Source organism: Zeus faber (assembly GCF_960531495.2).
Source record: "Zeus faber genome assembly, chromosome: 2".
In the NCBI taxonomy this organism is placed as follows: domain Eukaryota; kingdom Metazoa; phylum Chordata; class Actinopteri; order Zeiformes; family Zeidae; genus Zeus; species Zeus faber.
In genome coordinates, this window is record NC_137189.1 from 34,409,454 (window position 1) to 34,425,759 (window position 16,306).

General features: G+C 42.1%; 1 protein-coding gene across 10 annotated transcripts in view; it reads right to left on the bottom strand.

Annotated features, from left to right (window-relative positions):
- Positions 1-11,501: 11,501 nt before the first annotated feature.
- The window catches only part of LOC307247869 (sodium channel protein type 2 subunit alpha-like), a gene marked incomplete at both ends in the record, with an annotated part of 46,877 nt that continues 42,072 nt past the window's right edge, over positions 11,502-16,306 (bottom strand). For all 10 annotated transcript variants that reach the window (XM_080023988.1, XM_080023995.1, XM_080023993.1 and 7 more), the window contains 6 exons: positions 11,502-12,694; positions 12,793-13,063; positions 13,460-13,557; positions 14,268-14,409; positions 15,387-15,440; positions 15,985-16,260. In XM_080023988.1, coding sequence (XP_079880114.1) covers positions 11,502-12,694; positions 12,793-13,063; positions 13,460-13,557; positions 14,268-14,409; positions 15,387-15,440; positions 15,985-16,260 — 2,034 coding nt within the window. The remainder of the gene's footprint in view (positions 12,695-12,792; positions 13,064-13,459; positions 13,558-14,267; positions 14,410-15,386; positions 15,441-15,984; positions 16,261-16,306) is intronic.

The following is a 16,306-nucleotide window of genomic DNA, read 5'->3' on the forward strand; positions in this document are numbered from 1 at the left end:
GACAAACGAGTCGTGTCAGAATAACAGCCCGGGGTCCTCAAGCACCTAATGTGAAGGAGTCCGCTCTGCCTGACCAAAAAAAAAAAAACCCAACAAAAAAAACAAACAAGAGAAAATACATCCAATATTATTTAGAGAAATAAATACATCCAATATTGTCTGATAATAAATAAAATCCAAATGTAGTCTGATGTCTTTGGACAGGTTGGTAGCCATCTTGGACCACCAGAGCTCTATTTATTCCTGATAAGTGCACTTCTATCGAGAAAATGGGCGTTTTGTTTTCTTTGACTGATTCGGTCGGCTCGTACAAAAAGAATGACCGCACATACGTGACCGGGCTTGAGTTGTGTTGTCCCTAAAACGCTCCCGAAATAACTTTGGACTGAAGTATGAATTTTACGTGACCTGAAAACAGGCGAACACACGTTTCCGTAAGCGATCCGTACCTAGAAATAAATGATTCCCGATTGCAAAATGAATTAAATAAAGTATTTGCGGATGACAGCATGTTCATAGCTAGCGTCTATGAAAAATCAAGTCGATTTTGAGGTTCTAGCTAAATCGTTGTGTTTACCAGTGTTTCTTTTTTTTAATTTTTCATCATCATGCTATTTATTGCTCGTAAATGCCTGTCTGTATCGCATGTGTTTGGTTTTAGATGTTTCAAAGGTCAAAGTTCAACCGACAAAAAACTGTAAAACGATGAATTGCATAACGCGCAAAAAGGTTTCACCGAGCTGGTATCAGGCATGAAAAACAGATTTTACAAATGAGTTATTTTTCACAATAAGTTATTATACCACACTGTTTGGGACAATAGTTCAAATATGAGAACGTTAAGTGTGAAATGTTGCTTTGGGCTGAATAAAGGAGCTGAGGGCAAAAAAACATCCTAATTCTTATAGGATCCTATAAGAGTCCTGTCGTATTCTATGGTAAATCCTATTGTAACGTATAGTGTGTCGTGGTCTCTATAGTATGCCTATAGTATTCCTGTGACTCCCTATAGGTTTGTGTTACAAGAAGAAATCCTATGGGATTTCCTATGAAGTCATAACGACAACAATGTATAGGATTCCTGTAGGATTTTCAATAGGACTTCCTCGAATAGTCTATGACATTTCCACAGGAATCCTACAGGATTTACTCGAGGATTTTCAGTCATGTTTTGGGAGAATTCCTAAAGGAAATCCAATGATTTCCAATAATATTCAACAGAATCATTCTACAGGAATATTTTAAGATTTCCTTGAATGTGTTTGGACAATTTCTTCATGAAATCCTATCGGAGATCCCAGAGATTTTTTTTTAATAAGATTTCCTTTGATATTTTAGAGAGCAGGATTATTATAGAACAGATCTCTACAGGATTCCCATAAGATTTCCTGTCATAGTTTTGGACAATTCCTCAATTACCTACAATTGAACTACTATCACAGGATTTCCCATAATATTCTATACTATATTTCTACAGGAGTCCTGGGGGATTTCGACACAATTTTTCTGTAAGAGACGGCTCCTCAGACCACGCTGACTCCATAACGTGGAGGTTTTCCACAAAGAACTTCCACTGATACTGAATTTCCCATTTAAACGGAATAGTCTGTAGCTTCTCCACGGTGGTTTTGGTGTTCATTCCTTCCTGAATTTTTTTTTAATAAAAAAAAAATATATATATATAAATGAAATATGGTATAACATAGTGCATATTTATCATTTTACAGTATTGAGGTTAACTGGAGAAAAATAAAAGTGTGCTTGGCTTTTACATTAAATAGCTAAATATATTCCATGTATTTTTTTTTTTTACTTTCCTTGAGCGTCAGAATAAAGTGGATATTTTTTATGTATCCATCTCAGTTTTGGCTGATTCCTTGACCAAGGAGGTTGATTCTACAGAATTCTACAATTCCACAGAAACCAAATACAGGGAGTAAGTAAAGCGGCGCCGTATGGATTAAAAACAATAGAAACTTTTTATTCTCATCGTCCTTAGTTTTCCTGTCCAGCTCAAATGGGCATCGAATGAATCGCCCAAAATCTAATTTGTGTGTGTGTGTTTGTGTGTGTGTGTGTGTGTGTGTGTGTGTGTGTGTGTGTGTGTGTGCGTGCGTGTGTGTGTGTGTGTGCGTGTGTGTCGGTTGCCGTAGATTGGCGTACGCATGTGGTTGCGGTCAGTGACCGAGGAAGACGAGCCAAGTTTGTTTCATTTTGAATAACAAAAGTAAAGTCAAGGGTTCTGAGAAGCTTCAGATTAGATCTTGTTTAAATCCTAAGGCCCAAGCGTTTGATTGTAGCCTTTGATTTGAAACTTCACGTGACAATAATCAACAGAGCTGTGTTCTGTGTGTTACTCGGACGGTTTCATGCTGCAGTTGTACAAATTTGAAATGTGTAGATAGTTAAATAGACGTGTTGTGACTAACATTTTTAAGGGATGGACCAATTGACCCGAGTTACTTTTTCGTTTTCAATCTCTCAATACGAGAGACCTTGGGGTCGCGTTTCATTTTTTTGGTCTTTTCCTGTAATTCTACTTCACTTGCCACTAGGGAGCGTGTTTCACTCACAAATGTTTCTCTGTGCCCGCCACCATGCAGTCCTGCATGATGTAGGCTAAATGGAATACTGAAATACTGCTTATTTATATTACTATATTTTACTTTTTATGACTTATTTATATTCATATATAGTCATATTTTACTTTTGTGTTTATGGTATTGATATATCTATGTATTGCATATTTAGTGATTAAATATATACTGAAATACTTTTCAACATTAAATAACGGTGCAATAATTTGAAGTGTAAATGAATTTGAGTTAATTCAAAAGACCTGAAACATCGTTTTTCAAGCTCAAAACGTTTCTACAACTTGAAAGCTTTTTTCAAAAATACATCTACAAAACTGCGAAACCTTAATTCTGCAAACTGTAAAACGTTACGGCCGCGTTTCGACGCCACATTGCTCGTCTCGCGGAGCAACCATGACGTACTACTACGTACCACCACACAGGGCAACACTCCTGTCTTTAAAACAACCGTCCATGTTTGCCTGTAAACCAGAACTTCTCATTGTTGGAACCCACAGTGTTGTCCGTGGAAATAGAGCTGCACTCACAGTGATGGGGAGGTGACCGTTTGGTGCCCTGTGGGGCGACAATGATAGGGACGCAGACGTCACTCCGTCACGCAGCTCACACATTGCAAATGGACGTTCGTAGCCGCAACCTGCACGTGCATAACAAATTGGATGATGATGTCGCAAAGCGTCTAACTCAACAAACTCCTCTCGCTCCACCACCCGGCTGAAAGTTTTACCACCTCGGCTTATCGGTGATGCACACGTTTTTCACTAATTCCTGCTCCGAATGTTGATTTATATGGATGAAACTTTAACCACAAGATGTCTGAGACGCTTTTAGCCCAACAAAAATGCCAAGGATAATAATAATAAATGACAATCGACTTCATCTTTCCTGAGCCAGTAGAACCTTCAACCACAAGTGGCCTAACATTGGTTGCGTTTAAATCAGACACACAGTCTCAGAGTTGTGACCATTTGCATTAGATTTCTAGTATAGTGACCATTTTAGGCCAACCGCAATCAACAAGTGGCAGTCGATTCAGTAGAGAAAACTAGACTTGGGAACCAAAACAGGACCAGGTGTTCAGAAGATACGGCTACTTCCTGTTTATGCGGCGATGTTGCCACCGCCTTTCGCTTCTAGCGGCCATATTTTAAAACTCTGCAGATGTTTTTTAAAGATGGGAGTGCAAGGGCTTTAACGAAGTTGGTTTGGTTGAATTTGGACAAATGGTCCGGGTTTTTCAGAAAATTCGAAATGGCAGAAAATCAGATTGGCGGAAGTCAATGGTGTCGGCCCCAAAGTTGTAGACACATCATATGACACCAAGTTTGTGATGGAGGGATGACGATTGGTCTGCATTTTTAGATTTCGACGATTGAGATCAATGTCTATGAATGTGCTGAATTGCTTAAAAAGTGACATGGAAATCTAGAAAACAAGGTGGAATAATAATAATAATAAGACGTAGAAAAAAATAGTATGTTTGCACATTCGGTGCTTGACACCTAATAAAAATCATAATAATAATCTCAATAATAAGAATAATATATATGGCTGCAGGCAGCAATACACGGGATCCAGTTTGGTCATGTTAGATACGAATTACAGGTTTCCGAGGTTCCCGAATCTGCGCTCTGTGATTATATGTGGGGACATTTGGAGCAGACTGAGGGACTGTCTCCTCCCTCGGATTCTTTTTTTTAATCGCTCAACTTTTGCGGCAATGGGGGCCGCACCGGGCTTGGGTTGGGAGGAGTGCGAGTTCCAGTTGAAATTGGCGTTTTCGGAAGACCCGCCGCATCAGCCCCGGTGGGCCTCATCCCCGCTGCGTGCCAAGCCGAGGAAGCACCAGTTCCTCGCTGTAGCGATTGGCTGTTTGTGTCACATGTTTTTTTCTCTGCTCTGTACGAACTTACGTAGCTTGTTTCCTTGGCTTACATTTTCAATATAATGCGTTTCCATGAAATGCGAAAAATGTTGTTATTTCTGAGTAAATACCATATAACGGCTTCTATTTTTCCGAAGCCTCGCTGGATCTTGAACGCATCACTCACTTGTACAGTCGAGTTGGCTCTACCTGACGTGGTTACGAGTTTTTGTGGACTAATGTTTTTTTCGTATATTTCCTTGGATCCGTCAAAGTAATGGGGACCAAAGAGATAACATAAAAATCAACCGATCCAAAGACATCAGGTGAGAAGGTACATAAACACACGGCTAGTTTGAAATCTATAACCACTAAAGAGTGAGAGAGTCTACACCGCACGTTGGATATTCCACCAATGGATATTCTGAATCAGACCTTGTAAATTTATAGTAAATAGTATGATGACATCATAAAGCGTCTAAATGTCATCTTGTTCATTTTGTGTACTAACAGTGGCGTGTCGGTGAAGCACGACCACCTGGATACTTGGGGCACTTAAACCACAAGATGTTACCGGTTCAAATGACACCTCCACCGTGTTTGTAACTTCTGTCAATGATGTGTTTCAGATACTTTTAGCCCTTTTGTAAATACTCTGGGGTTCGATGGCTCGGACTGCGTCTCAAACTCGGATGATGGCGTGTCAAAATTGCCTCGGACACTAATTTTATTAATTTATGTCCATGGTGCGTCGGTTTCATGACATCCATACAACACTGATGTCAGTTTTTCTAAAATAATAGGGGTCTGGCTGGACCCATAATAATAATAATGATGATAATGATGACAATAATACATCCTAGGTCATTCATTAAGTTGTTTTCACCTACATCCACATCACTGGAACAGGGGGATGCCTGCTTCCCTCCAAGACCCGCAAGGCATTGTGGGTATGAGCAGCTGAGCGGCACCGCTGATCAGTCACAGGCGCGGGAGCTGTGATGTAAGGTTGCTTGGCAACAGACTGGGCGAACCAGGAGAAAGATGCGGTGAGAGGGAGAGAGGGAGGGGGGTTATTCTCAGCGTCTCTCCTCCTTTTTTCTACCTTTCACACTCTCACCATCATCCAGCTCTCTCTCTCTCTCTCTCTCTCTCTCTCTCTTTCTCCCTCTCTCCCTCTCTCTATCTCTGCCTCCCTGTCTCTCTCAGGGTCAGCATTGATTAAAGCCCGAATAATAACTAATACGGAAAATCCCAAATCTTGTAGATGATCTCATGCAGCTGTCATTCAAATGGAGCAAAATCGAAATGATCCAATCACCCAACAATATACGACTACTTATAATATGCCCTTTAAATTAAAAAAAAAAGCAAATATTTAAGACATTTTGACCTAAGCTTTAGTCCTTAGAGAGCATGGAGATGATCCACATCCTGAATACTAAACATGGTCTTCCTGTCCTAACCTAACACCCGGGATCAGAGGTGGCTGTATGCCTGTTGCTTGTTAGGAGCTCTTGTCATGACATGTCTTCCATCTGCACCGGGCTTGTGTCCAAGGGCCCTGAAAACGCCGCTCAGGTGGTGTGTGGCAGGCGAAACTGACACATTTCCATTCTCAGCAGAATATGATAAATTAATATTGCATTTTTACTCAGAAAATGATGTGACACAATTATTGGCACCTCTGAATTTTGTACTTACCGACATAGCAGCCCTGAGTCTTCTCCTGTCAGGGTTGATTAGGTAAAACACAAAGGCGGCATAAAGCTGTTCCCCCGTGGAGAACCTCTCCAGAACCTTTTAGAGCAGGGGTCTCAAACTCAACTTACCTGGGGGCCGCTGGAGGTAGAGTCCGGGTGAGGCTGGGCCGCATCAAGTATTCCACAAAGAAAAGGTTTCAAATATTCCAAAAACAAGTACAACTTCTTTTCCCTTTCCTATTGCAACACTATGCTGTCTTTATTAGGTCACTGATTACTCTTGTTGAGTCCGCCCACTTCCTAAGTCCTCTGTACCTTGCACTGGGTGACAGGATATATTTTCTTTCCACTTAGTGTCACTCCGGAATCACGTTTCAACCAAGTAACTAACGCATTGGTTAACTTGTCAACAAACACCACCGGAAGATGTCACGAGCCTGAGCTATGGTAGCCCATAAGTGATTAAAAAATAAATAAAAACGCCCAGGGCAACGACTCCGCAAAAAGGTGCGTATGAGAAAAACGCGCGGGCCGCACTAACACTAAACTTTGATGTCAAGTAGGAGGCCACAAAATATCGTCCCGCTGGCCTCAATTGGCCTGCGGGCCGCAGATTGAGACCCCTGTTTTAGAGATATCTGGGCGAGTACTGAAAACCTGTGCTAACCAGCTAGCACTGGTGTTCACTACAATGTTCAACATCTCCCTGGCTGAATCAGTGGTCCCGTCCTGCTTCAAGAGGTCCACCGTTCTTCCTGTCCTGAAGATCGCCTCGCCTGCCTGCCTGAATGACTACCGTCCGGTGGCCCTCACCTCGGTGGTCATGAAGTGTTTCGAGAATTATATCTGCGCCTTCATTCCCCCGCACCCTGGACTCGTTGCAGTTTGCGTACCGATAGAACAGATCCACGGATGACGCGGTCTCCCAGGTACTGGACACCACGCTCACGCATCTGGATGGCCAGATGTCAAGCTCCCTCACCCTGAACACAGGATCCCCCCAGGGTTGCGTCCTCAGCCCCCTACTGTACTCCCTGTACACATATGACTGTGTGGCCAGGTCCAGCTCCAACACCATCATCAAGTTTGCTGACGACATTGTTGTCGTGGGCCTGATCACCGACTGCGATGAGAAGGCCTACCGCGAGGAGGTGGCTGACCTGTCACTCTGGTGCCAGGACAACAGCCTCCACCTGAACGTCAGCAAAACTAAGGAGCTGATTGTGGACTTTAGGCGAGGATTACAATCGAGGACGCACGCGCCCTTGGTGATTAATGGGACTTCTGTCGATTGGGTGAGCAGCTTCAAATACCTGGGAGTCCACATCACAGAGGATTTAACATGGACTTTACAAACAGACACTCTGGTGAGAAAGGCAAGGCAGCGTCTTTACCACCTCAGGCAGCTGAGGAAATTCTGAGTCTCTGAGGATCCTCAAGTCCTTCTACTCTGGAGCAGTGGAGAGCAACCTGACAGGCAACATCACTGCCTGGTTTGGGAGCTGTACAGCTCAGGACAGGCGGGCCCTGCAGAGGGTGGTGCGTTCAGCTGAACAAACCACTGGAACTACCCTCCCCCCCCTTGCAGGACCTATACACCAGGAGGTGTAGTAGCAGAGGAGGCAGGATCATGAAGGATCCTCATCACCCCAACAACGGACGGTTCCAGCTGCTGCGGTCAGGCAAGCGCCTCCGCAGTCACACAACGAGAACAGAGAGACTGAGACTGAGTTTTTTCCTGCAAACCATAAGAACTGTCAATGCTGACCTCACCAGGGGTCCTCACTGAGCCACACACATAGGCTCCACTACCTTCTGTACTAAGTATGTAGCATACTGTACCACATACTGTGTCACTGTTCTGGGTTGTTCGTGATGCCGTATTGCTGCACCGTACTGTTGTATACTGTGCTGTATTATCCCAAACACTACCTCACTTTATTCACACGCCACTTTAATGCACATATCTGTATATACATAATTGCCTATTCCATACACATACACATATTCCCTCCATCTATTACATTTTATTTTATTTTATTGTATTTTATTTTGTTCTATATATTTTTATTTTATTTTACAAGTATTGACTGTATTACGTTTTAGGAGTCAGTTAGTTGGTCTATTAGAAATAAATTTTTCCCTAGGACATATTGTGTGTTATCACCGGGTGCGTTACATTACATTTCACTGCATATATGTATGTATGTGTATGTATGTTAGTATGTATATGTATGTGACAAATAAACCTCTTGAATCTTGGTTGTTTTAAATGTCTTAATTATTTGGTGTATTAATGGCGTTAACCAATTAACAACCAATCAACACAATTTTGTCTCATTTCATTTTATGTTCTCTCTCTCTCTCTCTCTCTCTCTTTTGATGCATGATCTTCAAAATGGCCTACTACGCCAAACTAGAATGTGATCTTTAGTATGTTTGAGACCAAATGTGTCAAAAGTACCATGATGACAAAGTTATTTTTACTCGCATTCTTAAGTATGGAGGATGATAGTACACACATGTAGTATGTACATAGTACCTAGCATGCCATTCCAGAGGCTGATTGAGGAGGTTTTGACCTGTGTCGCATCATATTTACTCCTCAGTGAAACAGAAAGTCATGGATGAGCATTTGTGCCGATATGTGATACGAGTTTTTGAGAAAAAATATGTACTTTTCATATGCTGATTTTTTTTCTTATATATACACATTTATTTTTCTTATGGAATTAATTACAAAATCATGTTTTCGTACCTAAATCTTTTTTCATATTAATTATTTTACCTCAATTAAATTATTTATTTTTTGTATATACTGTATTTTTTCTGATGTCATTTATTTTTCTTAGAGAACAATTGTATTTTTTTTATAATTTTCTTATAGAATTATAGATTTTTATTCTTGTATAATATTTGTACTAAAATAAAAAGTTTCGATTTCAGATCAAGCCAAAGAAACAACAGAAAAACTGTTTTGGGGGGACTGAACATATCTATACAGATATAGAAAAAAAGATGCACGCGCATGCACACACACACACACACACACACACACACACACACATTAATTCCCACTCGATTAATTCATTTCAGGCAGAGAAAAAACCCTCCTTTGTCAAATCAATTCATGCCAAAATAAATGCATCCTGAATCCAAAACATGCTTTCCCAAAATAGGTTTTATTTTGGAAAATCTTAAGATTTTCATATTTTTTGATGCCACATCTTTGGTTAAAAACAAAAATGTCACGTCACACATTTTGCAAAAATCGATACACTGCTATGTATTGTATTGTAACATGAACTTGAATCACATGAATGATCCTTTGCAACCCCAAAATTGCTGCCAAATTTATGAAGCAATCTGACTTTCACGTCAATCATAGAAAGACTACTGAACGAAGGAGAGAAGGGGGGGGAAAAGAATAGAAACAAATTAAACAAGCATTTTTTATGGAAAAAATGTCCTTTATTTTTATTCATTTTGGTTTTGAAATTATATTGTTTATTATTATTATTTTTAATTATTATTATTACTTTTGTTACTATTATTACCAGATGAGCGGACGGTGGTCACTTCCTGCATGCAGTTCACTACAAACACGACCAGCGAGAGCAACGAGAAGATGGCAGCTGGCAATCGGCAAACAATTTCTCTGTGGTTGGTATGTACACAGATGGGGACCATACATGTGCTTCATATGTTACAGTTGCAGAATGGAAAACAAGTTTATAGAAAAAAAACAAACAAAGAAAATCAATAAATTAAAACAAAAAAAAAAATCATAAATCCCAAATCCCAAAACAATCACTCAAAACACACTCCTATCTACAGTATTTATAATTGAGAAACAAACAAACAAAACACACACACACAGAGGAAGGTCAGAAGTGTATACTTGTGTACATTCTTTCACTCTTTCACCTCTTTCTTACACACACACACACACACACACACACACACACACGCGTGATAACGGTATTACATAGCGAATTGGTCAAAAGTGCTCTTACATCCAACGTAAGTGTGGTTGGTGCATACTATGGGCCCAGATCTCAATATTATTAATGAGTATTTACAAAACCAAATCACATCATAAAGAACCACCACTTGCAACGCAAAGAACAGGGAGGACAAATGACAAGACAATTTCTGTGTTTTTGTGGCATCTCAACTTTCTTTTTTTCTTCTTTTTTTGTAATCTCATATCAGAATGTTTTGTTGCTGTGCTGTTGTTTTGTTTCTAGCATGAAGATGGGACATTTTCATCCTTTTTCAGTTGTACTTTTATTCATCTAGGTGTTTCGTCAACAACAGCTCGGTTGGAGCGATGGAGGGATGAGGGAGGGGATGAATTGGAATTGGAAGTGGGTGGGGAGTAAGGGGTTGGGTGAGGAAGAGGGGGAGGAAAACCATGATACGACAAAGTTTGTTGTACGGACGAATGAGAAGACGAGAGTGTTGCGTTTCTTCTCATAATTCCACCAGGTTGCCATACATTCAGCTTCTCAGCGTTTTGGGAAGAATTTAACAATCAGAGAAGGCCTTCTCCCATTGACGGACTTCTGAAGTTAGCTTGTGAAACCTAAAGAGTTTTTCGTGATGGTGCCTTAAAACCAGCGTGACGCTTGTGTCAAAGGTTAAAATCCAACATCGGCTACATGGTCGTCCTGCCCCTTGATGGTTCTTACAACAGTGAAAGCGCGTGGGCACATTCTCACAATGCAACACAAATGAGTAAAAAAAATCATTCTTTTCTCATTAAAAAAAACCTCCAGAAATTAACCAAAGAGGAAAATAAAATAATATTTGTTAAGGTGATACAGCGATTGTTTAAAATTCAAGACACTGGATTTAATAAGAGTAGCAGCAGCGACTAGCTACAGACAATTGAACGGTACACTCAAGTGTGTCAGATAGTAACAACAACCAATAGGAAAATCACAAGCGCTTTGCAGAAGAACGAGGCTTTTCCCCACATGTGGTCCCACTCTGGTTCTCCGGTGGTATTTTTTCTGGATGGATGCGGAGCTCCACCCCTCCTCCACCCCCCCCAGCCCCAAAGCTCTTTTCTCGTGGCCAATCCAAACCAACCAACCAACCGACCAACCAACCGACCCCTCTTGGAAAGGTCCTGTTTATTCATATGTGTCCGAGATCCCAAAGTGAAGTCTCTAGATTTCATTTTCTATAGATAGATAGTTGAGCATAAGTCTTTAAAATCCAACGTACAACCCAAGCCTACATTTATCTACCCTTCAAAATCTGTAAACAAATCCCCCCCCCCCCCCGCCATCCATAATGTCTGTTCTTGCTATGGTTTTGCTTCTGCTTCTACTTCTTTCTCTCCTTCAAGTCTTTGCCTTTGTTCTCCTTTTCCTGGTTTTCCGTCTCGTATTTGTCCTTGTCCGACTTTGTCACGCTGTTGTAGGAGGGCGGGGAGGCCGTGGACGGGGTCATGTCTGTTTTGTCTGAGGTCGAGTTCTCGGTGAACTTGCCGATGACCAGCACCTCCTTGTCCTGGTTGCGGAGGCCATCCCTCAGCTGCTCCTTGTAGAGGGCGGAGGCCTTCTTCATGGCGATACGGATCATGTAGCAGCGGAAGGCCCTCTGGATGACCATGGCCGACATGTCCTCCTGCTTGCGGCGGAGGGTGGTGGTGATGGGCTCATACGACACCTTGGAGGGGTTGGAGGCCATGAAGCGCTCCTCCATCTGCCCGCGCAGCACGTCCATCTCGCCGCCTTCGCCCAGCACCCGCTTGGTGAAGGCGAACAGGATGTCCAGGCAGTGGATGCGCTCGCCGCTCACCATGGGCAGGTCCATGGAGATGAGCTGGATCTTGTTGGGCTTGGGCATGCGCAGCGGTGGGTCCAGCGCGTCAGCAAAATCGGACAGCTTGTTGTACTCCATGAACTGTGTGGCGTCGGGGTCGAAGCGCTCCCACACCTCGTAGAACATCTCAAAGTCATCCTCGCTCAGCGGCTCAGCGCTCTCCTCCGTGGCCACGCTGAAGTTCTCCAGGATGACGGCGATGTACATGTTGACCACGATGAGGAAGCAGATGATGATGTAGCTGACAAAGAAGAAGATGCCCACCGACGGGTTGCCACAGTTCCCCTTGTAATTGTTCCCGGGGTGTTCCATCTGGCTGTCGCAGTCGGGCTCTCTCTTGTTCAATATGGGCGCGAGCAGGCCGTCCCAGCCGGCGGAGGTGGTGATCTGAAACAAGCAGATCATGCTGTTCCCGAAGGTCTCGAAGTTGAACATATCGTCGATACCTGATTCCCGTTTGACATAGGCAAAGTTAGACATGCCGAAGATGGCATAGATGAACATGACCAGGAAGAGCAGAAGGCCGATGTTAAACAAAGCAGGAAGTGACATCATCAAGGCAAACAGAAGCGTCCGGATGCCTTTGGCTCCTTTGATGAGGCGCAGGATGCGGCCTATCCTGGCCAGACGGATGACTCGGAACAACGTCGGCGACACAAAGTACTTCTCGATAACTTCGGACAAAAACATACCTGGAGGAAAAATAAAGCAGATAAATTTAACCAAAAACGTTCTGGGGACACTCAACAAGTTGTTCCTTTTGTTTGTTCCTAACATTTGGGCATCTTACCTACGATGGACAGGATCACCACAACAAAGTCAAACACATTCCATCCAATGGTGAAGTAGTAGTGACGGAGTGAGATCAACTTGAGCACACACTCCCCAGTGAAGAGCACGATGAAGACCAGGTTGATTAAGTACAGGATGTCGTCCATGTCCTGGTTCTGGTCGTCCGTCTCCACCATCATGGTCACCATGTTGAGGCAGATCAGGATCATGATGATGATGTCGAAGGCCTGCTTCGTGATGAAGTCGAAGACGCAGCCTTGGAAAGCGTTCTAAGGATAAATACAGGATCAATTAAGTAGAGGAGAGCTCAATTGGCCTGGTCTGGGCCTTTGAATGTTGTAATTGATGTCAGTTGTTCTAATTGAAGTTAGTTGTACAGAATCTCTTTCGCGAAGCAGTTGGCCAAGTTTGGGAGCTTTTGGCCTTAGCCTTTCTGAGCTCCAGATAGAGAGTTTCATATCAGAAACAATCTTCTTCTTCTCTTGGCTGCTCCCGTTAGGGGTCGCCACAGCAGATCATTTGCCTCCAACACCTTCTGTTCTGTACGTCTTCCTCCCTTACACCGACCGCCTGCATGTCCTCCATCATCACATCCATAAACCTAGTGATCACTAAAGGAAAACAGTCCGATAGAAACACTTGTTCAAGCTTGAACTACTTCCTACCATTGGCCGGGGAATGGGCTTCTGGGGCTTCTTGGATCCCAGCTTTTTCATGGCGTTGTAGTACTTCTTCTGCTCCTCTGTCATGAAGATGTCCTGACCTCCAAAGTAAAGGGAGCACAACAAAACCTGGTCATAACCAAGAACCCAGAACCAAGGACCAAAAGCCTTGAATATGAACCATGAACCCAGAACCAGACTACGTACATTCATTATGAGTGTGTGTGTGTGTGTGTGTGTGTGTGTGTGTGTGTGTGTGTGCACAGGGAGCGGGTAGCGTGCTTTCTTGCTGTGACTCTAAGGATTCTAAGAAATCCTCAGCAGTCTGTGTGCTCCATCAAGTCCCTTAGCAGGGTGGTGACAGCTGAGAGCCTGTCTAGCATCGTAGCACGCAGATATATTCGATATTTTCTGTTCTTTTTTTGTGAATGTTGTAAAATAAAGTGTTCAAAACACTTTATTTGTCCCCGAGGGGCAATTTGCAGAGGGACGTGGAGTAGTAAATTTACATTAGAAGTACTATATTGACAGTTTACTGACCACAAATATCGACGCTGTGTCATCACATTCACCGCAGCTGAATAATGAATGAAAAATAATCTCACGCATGCCACTTTAAAGTTTAGATAATAGACAGAAATATTTCAATCATCATGATTTCAAAAGAAGAATAAGTCCTGACTTTGTTTTTATTAATGAATTTAGACCCTGATCGTGAAATAACAAATGGTAAGTGACCAAGTGTCGGACCGACTTTAATTTACCCCTTAATTTGCTACTAGATGATAAAATATAGATTTTTAAATGCTACTCATCTTTTTCTTCTGCTGATTGAAGTTGTCGATGATGACACCAATGAAGAGGTTGAGGGTGAAGAAGGAGCCGAAGATGATGAAGATGACAAAGTAGAGGTACATGTAGAGGTTCACTTCATATTCGGGCTGTTCTTCTGACTGAAGCAAAGACAAAAAGGCCTTATCAGTCTTACTGCTTTTACATGGACATTTAGAAGTTCAAGGCAAAAAAAATTGCATAAATACCATCTGTAATGAGTCCCACAAATCCAGTATTTTCCAACCTTTTTCCTGCCACAGCACACTTTTTACAGTCAAATGATTCCACAGCACTAAACCACTATCCTATTTACCACTAAAACGTCACAACCGTAAAACTGTGCTGATTATTATTATGGTCAACTAATAGTTAGTGATGCAATACTCACAAACGATTAAAGCAAACAGATCTTTTAAATGAATCAGGAGTCGTGAGTCACTGAAACAAAAGAGTGGCCGAGTGGGTGAATTACAACTTTAAAATAATTACTGAACTAATTCAAAGTTACAGGGGAAAAAGTTCAAGGCATTTTGGCATAATTCATATTGAAAATAATTAATTTGACAGAATTGAATTATTCTTGTGAGAATTCCATTCACAACTCAGAGCCGAACCGACTCTTCTGACTCGCTCACTCGCTCATTGTTCAGGAAGTTCTGCCTTGTTCACCGTGCGTTACACACACTGAACCAAACAAACCCAGAGTCGGAACATCTGTTTTTTTCCTCAGTCACTAGAGTCACTAAACCGAAAAAATAAATAAATACATATTTCTCCAAAAAATTGTTGAACCTTTCATCACTACTAATAGATCTGAATTTCAGTGTGAAACTTGATCTGATGAACACAGAGCTGCTGTTCTGCTGGAACTGATGCATTAGATGAATTAGTGCAGCCTTGCAATTTTAATCTTGGAAACAAGAGCTTGGTTTCATTATTTATGTTTTTTAAGTAAAATTAGAAACATTTCCACGGCGCATTAGTGTGCCGCAATACAGCGGTTGAAAAACACTGCTCTAAGCTAGATAACCTTGGGAGGGCAAATCCAAACACATTTAAATGTCCAAATCCCAAAGTCAAGGAAAGAGAGGTTTACTTTTCGAGAGTCCACAGCAGCGTACATGATGTCCATCCAACCCTTAAACGTTGCCTAGGAGAAAAAAGAGATTAATTCATTTAGGGATGAAGGTGAGGAGGGGAGACTACTACTATTCATTTAGCGATGGGTGTAATTTGGTTCAATATATGAATAATATTTAACAGTCTCACTGGACTGCAGTAAGTGGAATGAGTTAAATGGCTTTAGGCCGTCCTGGCTCCATAAAAAGCCAAAGAGCGGATCTTTAAACATTCCATCTTCCCTGGATTCTCAAGATGCCACCAGCTAATTGTCCGTCCCTGAGGTATTTTGTCTGCAGACCCAATAAAATTTAATACAATTGTCTGCAATTTTCTTTTTAGACATTTGAGACATTTTGAAAGCAGAATATCACTCAATTTAACCCAATATTTCCCTTCTTTGCAATAAAGTTTCCCATTTGAAGTGTTACATGTTACTAGAATGGTTTAACATATGTACTAAGTCATCAGACCAACAGGCTGGTTCAAGACTTAGAGAGTTAAGGATTCTACAAAATAATTGCGATTAACCAAAATAATTACAATTATCTACTAGCTGTGCCGGCTCTACTCACCACCTGCAGCAGAGCGAGGTACCCGGCGCCCACGTTGTCGAAGTTGATCTTGACGCTCTTCCAGCGGCCACTGTCATTGATCAGTGCCAGGCAGTCGCTCTTGTTGTTGACCTGCTCGATGGGGAAGACGTCGTTCGTGGTGGTGTTGACGCAGTAGTAGTACTTCCCCGCAAACAGGTTGACGCCCATGATGCTGAAGATGAGCCAGAAGATCAAGCAGACCAGCAGCACATTCATGATGGAGGGGATGGCCCCCAGCAGCGCGTTCACCACCACCTAGCCCAAGGTTCAAGCAATTGTCCTGTTAGTCAACCATTATTCG